At 39.1% G+C, this 20,224-nt stretch overlaps 1 protein-coding gene across 1 annotated transcript in view; it reads right to left on the bottom strand.

Annotated features, from left to right (window-relative positions):
- The window catches only part of LOC120561186 (spectrin beta chain, non-erythrocytic 1-like), a 65,311-nt gene extending 52,828 nt beyond the window's left edge, over window positions 1–12,483 (bottom strand). Inside the window, exons 1-2 of the mRNA XM_039804186.1 lie at window positions 12,334–12,483; window positions 1,552–1,763 (exon numbers count right to left, since the gene is read on the bottom strand). Coding sequence (XP_039660120.1) covers window positions 1,552–1,693 — 142 coding nt within the window. The 5' untranslated portion in view covers window positions 1,694–1,763; window positions 12,334–12,483. The remainder of the gene's footprint in view (window positions 1–1,551; window positions 1,764–12,333) is intronic.
- Window positions 12,484–20,224: the final 7,741 nt, after the last annotated feature.

Below are 20,224 nucleotides of genomic sequence, written 5' to 3'. Positions count from 1 at the left end.
AATCACTAGGCTCGTTGGAGATGAAGTGCGCCTCGCCTGTAAAGTAGACGAGAGCAGGCGGCAGCAGCGGGGGGCGGGGACAAAAGTCCGCTCTCAGTCGGACAGTTTTCCAGCTGACTCCAGCAGCCTTCAGGATGAACAGGAAGTGACACAAACACTGTGGTCCGTTCGCGTCCGATTCCGATTTAATAAAATGTTATCAGACCCATATATCTGCTCCTACACAGTCTTCAGTTGGTTTTATTGTGACAGAGTAGCTGTCAGAATGCTCTACATGTGATCTGGTGCTGATTTTAATTAACAACAGACTGTAGATGATCCGTAATCTGAACAGATTTAGTCTCTCTGACTTCTAAACACAACTATCAGCCTCACAGCATGTGTTCTGTACAGAATAAGCTTTTAAATCAGACAAATCACAGTTAAAATCCCTCCGATTGAAAATCAATAAAAAGTTTATATAAAACGTCATTATGTTGAGTTGATTCTGAACCAATCAGCTGTTTGATCAGCTGAGAGGCCGGCGTTTCCCAGCATGCACTGGGTCCACCTGCGTCCGCCTGGCTCTTGCAGTTGGAGAAAAGCAACTGCGCTGCCTGCGTCTCAGAACTGCGGCCGCCTTGGTCTCGTGAGATTATCGTTGCCCACGTGGTCATGACGTCAGAGCAAGTCGGATCAAGTCGGACACAAATCTAACCGGCACGCATTGGGCGCCGATCGGCGGTGATCGATTCTGCGCAGATCTGGCTCATCTCGAACGAGCCTATTAACCAGTCAGCACGGCGCCGAGCATGCTGGGAGTCTGAACTCATCCCTTCACAATAAAACAACCTGAGGGTTAGTCCCTTCACAATAAAACAACCTGAGGAGTTGTCCCTTCACAATAAAACACCCTGAGGTTTGTCCCTTCACAATAAAACACCCTGAGGTTTGTCCCTTCACAATAAAACAACCTGAGGAGTTGTCCCTTCACAATAAAACACCCTGAGGAGTTGTCCCTTCACAATAAAACACCCTGAGGGTTGTCCCTTCACAATAAAACAACCTGAGGAGTTATCCCTTCACAATAAAACAACCTGAGGGTTAGTCCCTTCACAATAAAACACCCTGAGGTTTGTCCCTTCACAATAAAACACCCTGAGCTTTGTCCCTTCACAATAAAACACCCTGAGGTTTGTCCCGTCACAATAAAAAAAGAAAAAAAATACTCAAAAAACATAAATAATATATTAAATAAAAAAACTCTAAATTAAATAAAAATAATAAAAAAATAATACAATAAAATACGGAAAATTAAATAAAAATATTGAAAATTAAATAAAACACTCCAAATAAAAAAATACTAAAAGATAAACATAATTAAAAAATATAATAAAAATATTTCAAATAAAATAAAAAGAAAAATAAGCAGAACTTGAGGACCTATCCCGTAAATGACCCGTTGTGGAGAGATAGATATATATATATATATATATATATATATATATATATATATATATATATATATCTGTCCTCAGACTAAATAAAGCCAACCAGCCAGTGAGTATGTACCTGCGAGCGCCTTGATGCGGGAGCGTTCGAAGAGGCGCGCCGAGCTGTTCTCGTTGTCCCAGTCCTCGTCCCAGCGGTTGCTGCTGCTGTACTGCTGCTGCAGCTCCAGGTGCTCCAGGTCGCCGGCCACCGTCGTCATCATGACCTCTGACCTCTGACACACGCCTCAAAGTCAGCGGGGACGCGTCCACATCGGCCACTTCAGGCCCGGCCTGCAGGACACACACACACACACATCAAATACAGCTGATCACAGGGGCATTCTGGGAAATCAGTCAGGAGATCATTTAGAGACACAACCACCACCACGCTGTCTGTCAGGTGGAGTAATACTAAATCATCTTAAATACAAATACTCCAAATAAAAAAGTAGGAAAATATTATCAACAAAATGCACTTAAAAGTTTAAGAGTTTATATATACACAGAGACACACACACACACACACACACACACACACACACACACACACACACACACACACACACACACACACAGAGACGACACACACACACACACACACACACACACAACACACAGACACAGACACATGACACACACACACACACACACACACACCCACCGGTTCGTATGTGTCTCTGCCCTTGTCTGTGTGTGTCTCTGCGTGTGTGTGTGTTCTGTGTGTGTGTGTGTCTGTGTGTCTGTGTGTGTGTGTGTGTGCTTTTTTTTTCGTGTGTGTGTGTGTGTGTGTGTGTGTGTGTGTCTGTGTGTGTGTGTGTGTCTGTGTGTGTGTGTGTTTTGCTGTGTATGTGTGTGTGTTTTGCTGTGTGTGTCTCTGTGTGTGTGTGTGTGTCTGTGTGTGTGTGTGTGTGTGTTTTGCTGTGTATGTGTGTGTGTTTTGCTGTGTGTGTCTCTGTGTGTGTGTGTGTGTGTGTGTGTGTGTGTGTGTGTGTGTGTGTGTTTTTCTGTGTATGTGTGTGTGTTTTGCTGTGTGTGTCTGTGTGTGTGTGTCTCTGTGTGTGTGTGTCTCTGTGTGTGTGTGTGTGTGTGTGTGTCTGTGTGTGTGTGTGTGTGTGTGTGTGTGTGTCTCTGTGTATGTGTTTTTTTTTTTTTTTTTTTTTTTTTTTTTTTTTTTTTTTTTTTTTTTTTTTTTTTTTTTTTTTTTTTTTTTTTTTTTTTTTTTGTTTTTTTTTTTTTTTTTCTCTCTGTCGATGTCTTCAGGTAGACGCTGCTCTCCCATTGGCTGCTGGGAGAGCTAATGGACAAAGTGCAGGAGCCATTAGAGCACTCAGAGCTGCAGACGCGTCCTCGGGGACTCCGCTAATGGATCCCACTTCCCAGAATCCTTTGCTGGGGGAGGAAGACAGATCTATGATGAGTCTGAGGTCAGAGGTCAGCAGAGGAAACTAAGAGAGGGGCTGGATCCCAATATATGAATATTCCTTCCATGGGGAGGTTTTCCATTTTCAATTTTGAGATTTGAATATTCGTGTTTTTGGAAGAAAAAAAACGTGCACGCAGGCTGAAATTCATTCATCCATGTGTCCAGACTCTTCTCAATAGCAAAGCACCGCTACAACACACACTAGTTCACCATAATCTCCAGAAGAACTACTTCCATGTGCGCCCTGGTTTAGAAGAAGTCTCCCAGCTGATCCTGTCTTGGAACTGACTGAAGTTGGAGAAACAGCCTTTCTTTTACTGTCTATGGAGCTACCTGACATGATCTACATCTGAGCTACTGAGCATGTGCGAGTGCAATCAAAGATAGTACAGAAAAAGAAGAAGAAGAAAAGAGGTCTCACTCTGTAGCTAAAACAGAAACCAGGTGAAAAGAGGATCTGCAGCAGTGAGAGAGAGCTGTGCAGTACAACAACAATATGGTGTTTTTTGAAAATTAAACCATGTAAACCTATTCTGGTACAACCTTAAAATACAGTTATGAACCTGAAAATGAGCAGAATATGGGCGCTTTAACCACTCGAGGTCAAATGCCTAACTCCAACCAATCAGGGTGCTTCGTAGGGCTGAATCAACTTTTGGAGAAAAGCAACCTGACGTCACCCTGCGGTGGACAACCGATGGCGGTGCGTATGGACGCAGCGGCCCCTCTCCGTCCCCCAGGTTTACTTTTATTTCTAACTCTTCTTTTGGCCTCTCTGTGTTGTATTTGTAGGCTTTACATTACTTCTCTTTAATATTATACTTGTTGTACGTGGGAGGGAGAGAAACGTTTATGTCTGGCACGTGTTGCAGAATCGACATTAAAGCTGACTTGACTTTAACAGGAGATCAGACTCGGCGTGCGGGTCCCGTTAACGGTAACCAGGAAACACCACTGCCTCTATAGCTGCCACACAGACCGCTGAAACACTACGCAGGTTAAAACATTAAACACCAGCTCTGAGCTGCCTGGGAGCTGACTGTGTCCTGCAACAACAGAGAAAAGGCCCTTTGTCTCTTCTTTCTCTTTCTCTCTCGTTCTCCGTGATTTGAAGCTGCCTTCACGTCCCAAACGCTGCCGCCGAAGCTCAAACACCAACGCTGGGTCAGACTGTACAGCAGCTCCAGATTCACTACATCACGATTCTGCTCCGTGCTGCAGGGCGGGGTCATCCAGGAAATTACTCTGTGTGTGTGTGTGTGTGTGTGTTGTGTTCAGAGGAGTGATGTAATTTTCCTCCTGCTATCTCTGGAACAAAAACAGTCGACTCCTCCCTCACTGGTTTTGTAGAAATATATTAGTATAGTAGTTATTATTTGTAGTATACATATACACACACACACACACATATATATATACATATACACACACACATATATATATATATATATATATATATATATGTATATATATGTATATATGTATATATATATATATGTGTGTGTGTGTGTGTGTGTGTATACTGTACATGTGGATATACTGATGTGTATGAATAAAGTGCTTTGTTCAGTGTTTTAACGGCATTAAAAGGTCATATTTAGATCAGTCCTCTGTGATGTTCCAGCAGCTGGTTAACAGCTGACACACAGAGGGACATTCCTCATGTTTATATGAGGAATGGGGGGGGTGTGTGTTCAACAAATGGGCAGCAGGTGTGTGTCACCCGCTTCCCAGCTCTACACACACACACACACACACACACACACACACACACACACACACACACACACACACACACACACACACACACACACACACACACACACACTAACCTAATTCTATCCCTAATCCTAAAACCAAGTCTTAACCCTCAAACAGCTCTTTAACCTTGTGGGACCAGCATTTTGGGCCCCACAAGGATGTGCAGACCCCACAAGTATACTGTATTCCCCGGTTTTTGGACCCCACGAATATAGTAAAACAAGCCCCCCAACACACACACACGATGGTCTCTATGCTAAGCTAACACATGCTGCTGAGATACAGACCGCTACACAGTGAGACTGGCTGTTAGCAGGAGTTTTTATTCTTTGGTTTGTTTTGTGATCCTAATGTTCAGCGTCAGTCAGCGTCCACTAAAAGTTCTGTTGTTGCTGCTGACAGACTCACATTAGACTCACACCAGACTCCATGTAAATAATCAGGACTTTTAGTGTGTATAGAGCCAGCATATCTCCACCAGACTCCATGTAAATAATCAGGACTTTTAGTGTGTATAGAGCCAGCATATCTCCACCAGACTCCATGTAAATAATCAGGACTTTTAGTGTGTATAGAGCCAGCATATCTCCACCAGACTCCATTTAAATAATCAGGACTTTTAGTGTGTATAGAGCCAGCATATCTCCACCAGACTCCATGTAAATAATCAGGACTTTTAGTGTGTATAGAGCCAGCATATCTCCACCAGACTCCATGTAAATAATCAGGACTTTTAGTGTGTATAGAGCCAGCATATCTCCACCAGACTCCATTTAAATAATCAGGACTTTTAGTGTGTATAGAGCCAGCATATCTCCACCAGACTCCATGTAAATAATCAGGACTTTTAGTGTGTATAGAGCCAGCATATCTCCACATGTAAATGGGTGAATTAAGGGTTTATTTCAACCAAACCAGAGTGGTGATTGTTGGAACAGTGGAAAGATGAACCAAGATGGCTTTTGATAGTTTTATTTAGTTTCTGTCCACTTTGAATGAAGTGTGTTTTACGATGATAAAAGTCCTTATTACTTACATGGAGTCTGGTGGAATTTGGTGATGGTGATTTCGGGGCTGTTTGATGTTAAACTCAAAGGATCTCACTCTTCAACTAAAAGGTCTATCTCTGTGTGTTGTTGTAATGTAGTCAGAGCATCCATCATGCTACTTTAACTCCTTTATTAGTCATCAGGTAAACAGGCACTCAGAGAACCATTACTATTGATCCAATTGATAACAGACCGTCTGCAGCTGTGTTTCTATTGGCTGACTGAACAGAGATTCTCTCCTAACAGGAAACACTCGTTTGTTGTTACTCTGAAGAAGTATCCAGTTACTTCAGGGTTGGCCATCGTTTAGATTTTAACAATCCTGATTCTTCCTTCTGATTCCGGTTCTTATTGATTCTGATTCTTTGAGGGTGGAGGTGAAACATGTCACATACCGACTTCACAAATAAGTGAAATATAATAAAGTTTTATTTTGATTGAATGGTGGGTTGCAGTGTTACAGCTTCTTCAACGTAAAATAAAGCCAGACTAGAGCGCCGCCTACTGGGCTCTAAGGCTGCAACACAAACACACGATTCCAAAAGTAGGAATCGGTTCTCGATGCCCAACCCTACCTGCCACTAGGACTGGGCGATATGGAGGAAATCAAATATCGCGATATTTTTTGACCAAATACCTCAATATCAATACCGTAACGATATTGTAGTGTTGACGATTGATGCTTTCACAAAATATTTACACAATGAGATGTTAGATCAATAATCATCAGTAATGTGGATATAATGACTAAGAGGGTAAAGGTGAATAATAGAACAGTTACAACAGTCTGGTAAGTTCAGAACATGACATCACTTTACTGTAATGTAGCCTTTAGAACCAGTAGAAGACACTTATGTCATATTACGATATCCAAAATCTAAGACGAAATCTAGTCTCATATCACAATATCGATATAATATCCATATATTGCCCAGCTCACTGGTAGAACTTAATTTATGAGGCGATTAGGGCTGCACAGTTAATCTGACAGCAACATTAGTTCACCAACTACTGCAATTACCAGTAGTAACTACTAGTTCCTTCAATGACACACACCTGCTCTTCCTAAAGATTAAAGAAGACTTATTAAAGTGAAACTGAACATAGACAGAAAAGCTCATTCTTCACTTTAAAGTAATGTGAAATAGTGTAACAAAAAATAAAATCTCAACTCAGGTTCCACTTGCAAGGCTTCTCTATACCTTTCAGCCAATTTCCTCTGCTGACGAGTACTGGGAGATGCGGGTGAAAGCTCTGGAAAAGGCTAGTAAGGGGACCTTGAGTTAAGCAAAGATGTATAAGTAAGTATTGGTACGACACAGAATTAACATACACAGCACATTTCTGGAGTTGAATAATATGGAGTTAGACTATTTTCTGAATTAGACTGCAGCTTTTGTAAAGGGCTACTCTTTGATGGGTTAGGCTATATTTCGGCGTTCATTCATTGGTTGCTGGGGAACGTGATGCAACTAATTGGCAATTAATTTGTAGAGTACTTTACAGCAGTTAAGAGTACAAGAAGAAAGGAGCAGAACATAGAATACTCAAGTACCACTACAGTACTTATAACTTGTCGTTAGGTATAGTTACATAGCGCTCTCTCAGAGGGTGCGTTTCAAATCTCCACCAGAGCTGCAAAGATCAACGGATTAGTCGTCAACTATTAAAAAAAATACCTCTTCTTTCCTTCTCTTTTTCCATCCTAATTTATTCTCTTGACTTGTCTTTATTCTATCGTTCCTTTCTTCTGTCCTTCCCTCCTTTCATTCTTACTTAAAAACTTACATAAAGTTTATAGCTGCAAAGATAAACAGATGAGTCATGAACTATTAAATTAATCTCCATCTATTCTGATAATCCATCCATCAGCCTGAGTCATTTCTTCATTATTAATACTCCACGGCTCCATTATTGATCGCCACTCGGCCCTTTCATTAACGCATCTTTCAATCCTTCCATCATTCATTCACAGCCGTTCTTTAACCTTTGTTTTGTCATCGGTTTTGCACATATATGAAGTATAAAGTATCACCCAACTCTGTCTTACATCTTCTTCGCCAACTTCATTCATTCACAACTTATTAACACTATAGTTTTACACATATAATGGTCAATAATAAGGCTGTGCTCGATTGAAGAAATTCTTACGGTACGGTTCCACACCTTGCGAATTTCGGGCAGCGAAGGTTTGCCTCGGGGGCGTGGTCGCGAAAACAACACGCAAGACCGCAACATGTTTTTAAATGTCCCGGGCTGTCAGAAGACAAACCATCGGTAAAACGTTAGCTCATAAATGCTCTGGTAACCTGGCTATGTAGCTTAGCTGCCTTGCTATGCTTACAATGAAATGCAATGTCCAAACATGCTAGCGGTTGACCTGTCGGCTAGCTGAGTCATTTTGAGTGTTTAGACTATCTCCAGTGGTCTATTTGGTGGTGTGTGTTCGCCCTGTTTAAGTTTGTGCGACATATAAACAACAATCCGTGTTGATACAAGCGTCAATGTTCGCCAACAAAACATGTAATCAAACAAATGCACAAGTAGCCTAGCTGAAAAGTTTGAGTGTTTAAACTAACATATACAGTGATCTATTTAGCGGTGTATGTGCCCTAATTAAGTTTGTGTGTCATATAAAACACAATTCGTGTTGATAGAAGTACCGATGTTCGTGTAGAAACATTTTAATCACATCAAAATGTTCATGCTACAGCGCTAATAACCTCCGCCATCTTGGTCAGACTTTTTTTGTAACTCCCGCCTCCAAACACAAACACACGGACCTGATTGGTTCTCGAGTGGTCCTCATTTGAATAAAGTTAAACTTTCGTCAACTTTATTTCGCTCCCCTCTGCGATTCGCTCTCATCTCGCCCAATCAGGGCGAATTTCGTCTCCAATCAACCTCAATGAGAGCAAAGCGACATTTCGCTGTGTGGAAACCTACCGTAAGTCGACTAACACCCATTCAGCTGTATCGACTAATGGATTAGTGGATTTAATCGACAGATCTGTAAATCTGAGTTTCTCCACTAAGAGTCATGTTAAAGCACCACTTTAATTCTTGTGTTTACCAGAGATGAGCTCGTACGTTTCTTGGAAATAAGTCATTCAGCATGAAAACAGCATCAGACCTGACTAATGGACTACAGAGATCTAAGTTGACTAAGACCAAAACCACCGATTAGTCCACTAATCCACTAAGAGGGAGCAGCACTAGTCAATAAACCTAATTCATAGTAAATTATACCTAATATTTGAGTTAAAAACCCCAGAAACTATAAATATTTTTGACTAAAAGTTAAGATCTGAGAAATGTATGTTGATGGATCATCACAGGCGGTTTTATTTTTGGGTTCTTTGGTTGAAAGAATCCCATATTTGTAATATAACATAAATATAATTTGTGATGTAGAAACGAAGACAACAGGAGGATTAAACAGGGCGGTCTGTGTTGAGCTAACGTTTGCTGCTGCATTTAGACGCTGTATTTCATTCATCATGTGATTGATTCTCACGTTATGTTTTCAGTATCAACGTTACACACAAACACATGTTTAAACTTATTACTTAATGAATCATTTTGAGGCCTTTCAGGCGGGGGGAGCAGAGCTCGTGTCCCGGGAGAAGTTCTCCCTCCTGTTGTCCTCGGGTCAAATCTGACCGTTTTGAAAGTTTCAACATCAGAATTTAGGTGGTTTTATCAAGCAAACTGTCCAAAAATAAACGGTCCCATACAATGCTCTTCGCAAGTAAAATTAATGATCAGATCTCTACTTTCATTGAATTTTGGATGTTTTTATTCAATTTGACAGCATTTGGAGAAAATAAAAAACAGTATCCTGACTAGACTTTGATAGTCTGTGATTTTCTACTCAATCGTAACTGTCGAAATAACTCACAATTTCAGCTTTTTTCAACAATAACAAAAATGAGGTAGATTTTAATTTCATATAAATGAGGTTTATTGACCATGAATTCCCCCAAAAAAAGGTGTAAAACTAAAAGGCAATAAGTTCATGTTAGTGGTGTGTCTGGTGGTAGTGGGAAAAGAAACGCAGAATAACACTTAAAAATACATTTTAAAAAGGGTCTAAATAAGGAGACGCTGTCCCAGCAGATCAACCAGCTGCAGGACACCACAGGGAGCTTGTTTGTGATTGCTGAGGGCAAAAATCCTTGATTATGTTTTCTTAAAAAATGCGATGGAATATGCGGGATATTTATGCAGTTTTATGCGATGAAATTGCGGGAACTTGCAAAGACTGCGGTTTGATGAAAAAGAGAAAAAAAAGTGATTTCCATGGCAACAGGGGAGAATGGCCGCTCTTGTGTGAAGTAAACGCAACATTTTTCTACTTTCTGCTAAGATATATTACGGGACTTTTTTGCAACGAAAATGCGGGAATTATGAAATCATGCAAGCACCGCATATTTTGCGCGAAAATCAGCAATTTATGCGGCGAAAGTGCGGCATATTTGAAAATATTTATTAGAATTATGCGATCGCATAATCGCGTTTTTCTGGAGGGACTGGTTAAGGAGAAAACACCAGACTTTGACCCTGGAAACGTTTGCAGGGATGACTTTAGTTAATATTATACGGGGCGGGGGGAGACAGAGGCGTAGCGAGCCCCGGGAGACAGAGGCGTAGCGAGCCCCGGGGGGGGGACTGGGACTCCGCCCATCTACACGTTTAGCGTCTTCACGGTTACATTTAGCCGTAAAAAGGTGCCTGTGAGCCGGGTGCAGAGCACCGTGAGGACGACCGCTGCAGTCAAATTTAACAGACAAAATGTGAGAGTCACGCGGGGACGACAAGTTACGTTTAGACCAAAAACAACTAGTTAGAAGAGGCGTAGATTTGGGGGGGGGGTTGTGCCTCCCCTATATTTAGAAGAGGTAGTTTTGTCCCGCTCAAACTATATGAAAGACTCCCCAAAAGAGGTAAAAAGAGCTGTTCAGGGGGCTCCAAACATGTTTCTATCCTGGATATATATGTCTACAGACCCCCTACAGCGGACCGTACCATCTAAACCAAATCAAAACATGTTTCTATCCTGGATATATACACACGTCTACTGTAACAGACCCCCCCACAGCGGACCGTACCATCTAAACCAAATCAAAACATGTTTCTATCCTGTATATATACACACACCTCTACTGTAACAGACCCCCCCTACAGCGGACCGTACCATCTAAACCAAATCAAAACATGTTTCTATCCTGGATATATATGTAACAGACCCCCCCTACAGCGGACCGTACCATCTAAACCAAATCAAAACATGTTTCTATCCTGTATATATATACACACACGTCTACTGTAACAGACCCCCCCACAGCGGACCGTACCATCTAAACCAAATCAAAACATGTTTCTATCCTGTATATATACACACACCTCTACTGTAACAGACCCCCCCTACAGCGGACCGTACCATCTAAACCAAATCAAAACATGTTTCTATCCTGGATATATATGTAACAGACCCCCCCTACAGCGGACCGTACCATCTAAACCAAATCAAAACATGTTTCTATCCTGTATATATATACACACACGTCTACTGTAACAGACCCCCCCTACAGCGGACCGTACCATCTAACCCTCCCAGGGTTCCAGTCACCGGCTGCTTGTTAAGTGTCCCAGGATGGTGTTGCTGGTCTCTGGGCTGGCTACAGGAGACATGTAAATATAAAAGCAGCATTTCACTGAGACGCTGTGTAATGATTTCAAGTTTGGGGCTTCTGACAGATTTTGTTGTTGACATGTTCAGGATTCCTAAAACCATCCTGAAACACGTGATGATGTTTGGAATATGCAGAAAGTTTTGAACCATACAGGAGAATAATAATTTCCTTTACATAAATACAGACATTCTGACAATAACTTGATGCAGAAATATTCACCAGAATGCAGGAATCATTTCCGGGGGGCCGCCCCCCTCCCAAATGTTGACACAAAACCTACGCCCTTGCTAGTTAAGATTACTAAAAACAGAAGGGGGGGGGGTCACCGTCAGTCTGTTTCCAGCATGTTCTGGCCCCCCCGCACCACCCCGGCCCGCAGAGCCTCCCACAGCCGGGGACAGCTGCTGCAGGCCGGACACATCCCGGACAACACACCGCAAATGTGCGCTGTTTATTATCTCACGCACACGCACGCGCGCGCACACACACACACACATACACATAAACACACACAGACACACACACACACACACAGACACACTCCCTCCTCCCGCCACGGCCACGCCTGTTTTTGCCTCCATGGCGCACCGTTATTTTCCTCCATCCTGCAGCCGAGACTAATGGCTGCCAGGGCGGGGGCACGGGCGGCGGACACGCGGGCCGAGGCGCACCAAGGCACGGATACAGAGCGCGGATCCGCCCGGGGGTAGAGGGAGAGGACTGGGGCCTCCGTCCGGTGGAGACTCTCTGCTGCAGACCGGAGCAGCAGAGTCCGAGAGGCCGACACGAAGCTAGCCGAGGATCCGTGCGCGTCGCTCCGCAGCGCTCCAATCACAGCACAGCGACAATAGAGACACAGTAGAGCCAGTAGAGACACACACAGACACACGGAGACACACAGAGACACACAGAGACCCAGTAGAGCCGCTTACCTGCTCACAAGAGTCCGCTAACTTCCTCTGAACAAGGAGGAGAAGAAGGAGAAGGAGAAGGAGAGAGAGCAAACAGAGGAGCGACCGACGGACGGGAGGGATCTGCTGCTGCTGCTGCTGCTGCTGCTGCTGCTGCAGGGAATGACGGGAAATAATCCGCACTGCCCCCCCCTCCCCCTCCTCTCTCCCGTTCTCCCCCTCCTACAAGGGCGTAGCTTTAGTTTCCACATTGGGAGGGGGGCGGGGGGGGGGTCGGCCCCCATAAACTATAGTGCTGAAACAGTCTCATAAGAATTTGTAACTTGTAAAACACAATTCACAAATTAATGCAGAGTGATTTGTATTGGTATATCTGTGTTGTATCTGTGCATCTAATTTGTGTCTCATTGGTATTTTTCAATGTAAATATACGTGTATATCTCCTTCTATGTGTGTGGGTACTTTTTCTGCGCCGTTTGTGGTCAGAAGCATTCTGAGGAATGTTTCTGCAACAACTTTATGGTGCAGATGTCTTTGTTTATGTAAACGAGATATTCTTCTGTGTTGTTTAAAACTTTCTGCACATTCAAAACATCACACGTAACGGTGAAGACTAAATATGACAAGAAAGCATCAATAAAGCAACAAAAAGCATCAAATAAACCAGCCTGGTGTTTCCTGCATATATCTGTAGATCTCCCCTCATATCGTCATCCTGTCGACCACGCGCTGCTTGTCTTCCGGTTGGGTTGGCCTGTTTATGAAGCATAAAGTAACCTCTTAATCATTACCCAATGGTATGTTATGTATCTTTTTAGCCAACTCCATAAGTTATTACCACTAGTTTTACACCTCTGTATAGAATTGATGGTGAATAAACATAATTTATGTGAAATTAACGGTAATTTTTGAACCGTGGTAAAATTGGTTTTATATTGCACGCTGGATATTCATTGGATAATTTTTAAAATATTTTTTTATGTAAATAAATGCTATATATATATATGCCGCATAATATATTTAGAGCATTTTTTAATATTAAAAAATATTAAAAACAATTAAAGGATGGGTTTTTTGAAAAAAGAAGCTTTGTGCAATGTGTAGGGGGGTTAGCTGAGTTCACCAAAAGTGGTTTGACATGAATCAAAAGGGAAAGCTGCATAATAGATTTTTCAAATGTGTCGAATATCCAACGTCCAATATAAAACCAACTTTACCATGGTTATTTTTGAGTAAAATGAGCAGAATTCAGGACTTATCTTGACTAATAGTTAAGGTCAGAGAAACATATATGTTTATGGATGATCACAGATTTTCACCCATTCATCAATTAGCGTATGGAACCATCCAGGTTATTTTTGGGTTGTTTCTGAAACTTTGAAAACGGGTCAAATTTGACCCGAGGACAACAGGAGGGTTACAAACTTATATAAAGTCTAGAGCATTAATAGATGAGTCATCAACTATTAAATTAATCTCCAACTATTCTGATAATTATTAATCAGTCTGAGTCATTTAGTTGATGATAAATCAGGTAAACTCTGTGTGATATCAGCGTGTTAAATGTGAATATTTTCTTCTCTCCTCTAGGACAGGGAACTGGAGATCTCTGAGTTGCCATGTGACAGTAAATAATCTCCAGATGATCGTATTAATGGCTAGTTTCTCTCTGAAGGATTTCTCCCGGAGAGATGATTATATTAACGGGTATAGTTTGAGCTCTGAAGGACTTCTCCCGAAGAGTAACGGGAGCCAGCCAGGGGCTCTGAGACGCCGCTGACGGCAGCAGCGACTCCATTACCCTTGCAGAGGAAACGCTAACGAGCGCTGTGATTGGATGAACTCCCAGAGTGCATCAGTTACTGACCTGAGTGCTGCTGCTTTCACATCGATTCTCCACAGGAAGTCAGGAACGCACTCCAGCCAGAACACCACCAACAACATGTTAATACCAACAACAATAACAACACAACAATATAGGATATATATCACCAACAACAACATGTTAATACCAACAACAATAACACACTGTATCAACATATTCTGTATGATATATATCACCACCAACCTGTTAATACCAACAACAATAACAACACAACAATATAGGATATATATCACCAACAACAACATGTTAATACCAACAACAATAACACACTGTATCAACATATTCTGTATGATATATATCACCACCAACCTGTTAATACCAACAACAATAACAACACAACAATATAGGATATATATCACCAACAACAACATGTTAATACCAACAACAATAACACACTGTATCAACATATTCTGTATGATATATATCACCACCAACCTGTTAATACCAACAACAATAACATACTATATCAACATATTCTGTATGATATATATCACCAACAACAACATGTTAATACCAACAACAATAACACACTATATCAACATATTCTGTATGATATATATCACCTACAACATGTTAATACCAACAACAATAACATACTATATCAACATATTCTGTATGATATATATCACCAACAACAACATGTTAATACCAACAATAACACACTATATCAACATATTCTGTATGATATATATCACCAACAACAACATGTTAATACCAACAACAATAACACACTATATCAACATATTCTGTATGATATATATCACCACCAACATGTTAATACCAACAACAATAACACACTATATCAACATATTCTGTAGGATATATATCACCACCAACATGTTAATACCAACAATAACACACTTTATTAACATATTCTGTATGATATATATCACTACCAACATGTTAATACCAACAATAACACACTTTATTAACATATTCTGTATGATATATATCACCACCAACATGTTAATACCAACAATAACACACTTTATTAACATATTCTGTATGATATATATCACCACCAACATGTTAATACCAACAATAACACACTATATCAACATATTCTGTATGATATACACACCAAATGTTAATACCAACAATAACACACTTTATTAACATATTCTGTATGATATATATCACCACCAACATGTTAATACCAACAATAACACACTATATCAACATATTCTGTATGATATATATCACTACCAACATGTTATTACCAACAATAACACACTATATCAACATATTCTGTATGATATATATCACCACCAACATGTTAATACCAACAATAACACACTATATCAACATATTCTGTATGATATATATCTGTAATATTATACAAATAACACACTATATCAACATATTCTGTATGATATATATCACCACCAACATGTTAATACCAACAATAACACACTATATCAACATATTCTGTATGATATATATCACTACCAACATGTTATTACCAACAATAACACACTATATCAACATATTCTGTATGATATATATCACCACCAACATGTTATTACCAACAATAACACACTATATCAACATATTCTGTATGATATATATCACCACCAACATGTTAATACCAACAATAACACACTATATCAACATATTCTGTATGATATATATCACCAACAACCTGTTAATACCAACAACAATAACACACTATATCAACATATTCTGTATGATATATATCACCACCAACATGTTATTACCAACAATAACACACTATATCAACATATTCTGTATGATATATATCACCACCAACATGTTAATACCAACAATAACACACTATATCAACATATTCTGTATGATATATATCACCACCAACATGTTAATACCAACAATAACACACTTTATTAACATATTCTGTATGATATATATCACCACCAACATGTTAATACCAACAATAACACACTTTATTAACATATTCTGTATGATGTATATCACCACCAACATGTTAATACCAACAATAACACACTATATCAACATATTCTGTATGATATATATCACTACCAACATGTTATTACCAACAATAACACACTATATCAACATATTCTGTATGATATATATCACCACCAACATGTTAATACCAACAACAATAACACACTATATCAACATATTCTGTATGATATATATCACCACCAACATGTTAATACCAACAACAATAACACACTATATCAACATATTCTGTATGATATATATCACTACCAACATGTTATTACCAACAATAACACACTATATCAACATATTCTGTATGATATATATCACCACCAACATGTTATTACCAACAATAACACACTATATCAACATATTCTGTATGATATATATCACCACCAACATGTTAATACCAACAATAACACACTATATCACCATATTCTGTATGATATATATCACCACCAACATGTTAATACCAACAATAACACACTATATCAACATATTCTGTATGATATATATCACTACCAACATGTTAATACCAACAATAACACACTATATCACCATATTCTGTATGATATATATCACCACCAACATGTTAATACCAACAATAACACACTATATCAACATATTCTGTATGATATATATCACCACCAACCTGTTAATACCAACAACAATAACACACTATATCAACATATTCTGTATGATATATATCACCACCAACATGTTAATACCAACAACAATAACACACTATATCACCATATTCTGTATGATATATATCACCACCAACATGTTAATACCAACAATAACACACTATATCACCATATTCTGTATGATATATATCACCACCAACATGTTAATACCAACAATAACACACTATATCAACATATTCTGTATGATATATATCACCACCAACATGTTAATACCAACAATAACACACTATATCAACATATTCTGTATGATATATATCACCACCAACATGTTAATACCAACAATATACTATATCACCATATTCTGTATGATATATATCACCACCAACATGTTAATACCAACAATAACACACTATATCAACATATTCTTATATATAATCACCACCAACATGTTAATACCAACAATAACACACTATATCAACATATTCTGTATGATATATATCACCACCAACATGTTAATACCAACAATAACACACTATATCAACATATTCTGTATGATATATATCACCACCAACCTGTTAATACCAACAACAATAACACACTATATCAACACATTCTGTATGATATATATCACCACCAACATGTTAATACCAACAATAACACACTATATCAACATATTCTGTATGATATATATCACCACCAACATGTTAATACCAACAATAACACACTATATCAACATATTCTGTATGATGTATATCACCACCAACATGTTAATACCAACAATAACACACTATATCAACATATTCTGTATGATATATATCACCACCAACATGTTAATACCAACAATAACACACTATATCAACATATTCTGTATGATATATATCACCACCAACCTGTTAATACCAACAACAATAACACACTATATCAACATATTCTGTATGATATATATCACCACCAACATGTTAATACCAACAACAATAACACACTATATCAACATATTCTGTATGATGTATATCACCACCAACATGTTAATACCAACAATAACACACTATATCAACATATTCTGTATGATATATATCACCACCAACATGTTAATACCAACAACAATAACACAGTATATCAACATATTCTGTATGATATATATCACCACCAACATGTTAATACCAACAATAACACACTATATCAACATATTCTGTATGATATATATCACCACCAACATGTTAATACCAACAATAACACACTATATCAACATATTCTGTATGATATATATCACCACCAACATGTTAATACCAACAACAATAACACACTATATCAACATATTCTGTATGATATATATCACCACCAACATGTTAATACCAACAATAACACACTATATCAACATATTCTGTATGATATATATCACCACCAACATGTTAATACCAACAACAATAACACACTATATCAACATATTCTGTAGGATATATATCACCAACATGTTAATACCAACAATAACACACTATATCACCATATTCTGTAGGATATATATCACCAACAACATGTTAATACCAATAATAACAACACAACAATATAGGATATATATCACCAACAACATGTTAATACCAACAACAATAACACAATATAGCCACATATTCTGTATGATATATATCACCACCAACCTGTTAATACCAACAACAACACACTGTATGAACATATTCTGTATGATATATATCCTGCCCCCCCGCTCCTCCTGCACTAACCCAAACTAACCCAACTGTTAACCTTCCTGTTGTCCTCCATTTGACTCGTTTACCAAAACTTTCTATACTACGACAAAAGAAGAAAAGTGAGAAATGTTGAAGAAAGCTACAAAAACACGGGACAACATTTTTCTTTCTTTCTAAACACTGAAAAAAGTGATAAAAAAACCCATCAAAAACATTGCCAAAGGTGAGAAAAAAACTGGAATAAAGTGAAGAAAAAAAACATCAGAAACAGCGACAAAAAATTTGTAAAAAAATGTACAAAGACATATTTTTTTAAAAAGCTGAAAAAGTGACAAAAGAATTTCAATAAAATTGACAAAAACGTCGAGAAAAGTGTAGAAAAATTTTGACTCAGAAAACAGTTGCAGGTCGACAGGACGACAACACGAGGGTTAAAAAGTCATAGTGAGCACGTTTGTTTACATCCTTTTAATATGTGTATATATATATATATATTTTGTGGTACTAGGTTTTGAACATTTTGAGTCTCTTTGTGTCTCCGTATGTGGAAGGACTTAAAGGTATCATATGGAACATCTCTAGTTTAGGAACTCTGCCCGAACCCAGCATGAACTACACTACTCATCTTCTGATATAAGTACCATGTACACTATATGTGCACTAATTAATGATACAGTTCATATATTTACACTGATAAGGACAAGAATATAAAATGTAATGCAAAAAAGCAGTGTTACAAACGCCCCCCCCCTCCTGATTCTGATACGCAAAACCTTTGAAAAATTTCAAGAAGTTGTGTGTTCCCCTTCTATTAATTCCTTTAAGAACAGGTTGGATGCATTTTGCCTGTCAAAATGTGTTATGTATAATTATAAAGCTTGTCAGTAACTTATGTACATATGTTGTTGTTGTAGCTGTGTTCCTGTTGTCACTGAAATTTGTGAAATCCATAAAATAAAAAACTTTTCTCTTTAAAAACAATAACAGAAGATGGAAATCATTTCAACAACGTGTTAGCTATCTATGATTGTTAGATTGCATAAACGTTAGCTCAAAACACCATTCCAGTGACAGCCATTGTTGTGTTTGATGCTAACTTGTAGCCAGCAGTGAACCGACTTCGTTATGTAGCTCCATTTTTATCGTATTGACATTACAGAAGTCTCTCGTTAGCATCTTGAAGGCTACTTGTCTCTCGTTAGATCTTGTAGGCTACTTGTCTCTCGTTAGCATCTTGTAGGCTACTTGTCTCTCGTTAGCATCTTGTAGGCTACTTGTCTCTTGTTAGCATCTTGTAGGCTACTTGTCGCAAAGTGACGCATGCACGACTCACATCTGCACTCGACTCACATCGGGCAGTGACACCTGTCATCGTGTAGGACGTCCTCTGGAGAATCCATGTCAAACATGGACTAGAGCTGTAATCGGGCCTTAAAAGTTCAGCCCAACAAGGCCCGAGCCCGACAGAATTCGGCCTGAGCCCGAAAAGTACATTTTGATGGACAGCTTTTTAAAAGCCCGAACCCGTTTACAGCCCGACATTATTCAAATGTGTGTACGCACACACAGCTCTTTAACCTTTTGCCAAGAATGAGTAATTTCTACATGTTTTAACATCATTTATTCATGACCAACGTAGGCTCAGACTTTGCTTTCTTTGCCGGTGCGACCAAAGCGTAATCTCCAGAGGCCAGCCTCCGTTTCACCTCCTCAGCATCCATGTTGGCGCTAATCAA

The sequence above is a fragment of the Perca fluviatilis genome, chromosome 1, assembly GCF_010015445.1.
Source record: "Perca fluviatilis chromosome 1, GENO_Pfluv_1.0, whole genome shotgun sequence".
Classification (NCBI taxonomy): domain Eukaryota; kingdom Metazoa; phylum Chordata; class Actinopteri; order Perciformes; family Percidae; genus Perca; species Perca fluviatilis.
This window is presented reverse-complemented; position numbering and strand designations above follow the sequence as displayed.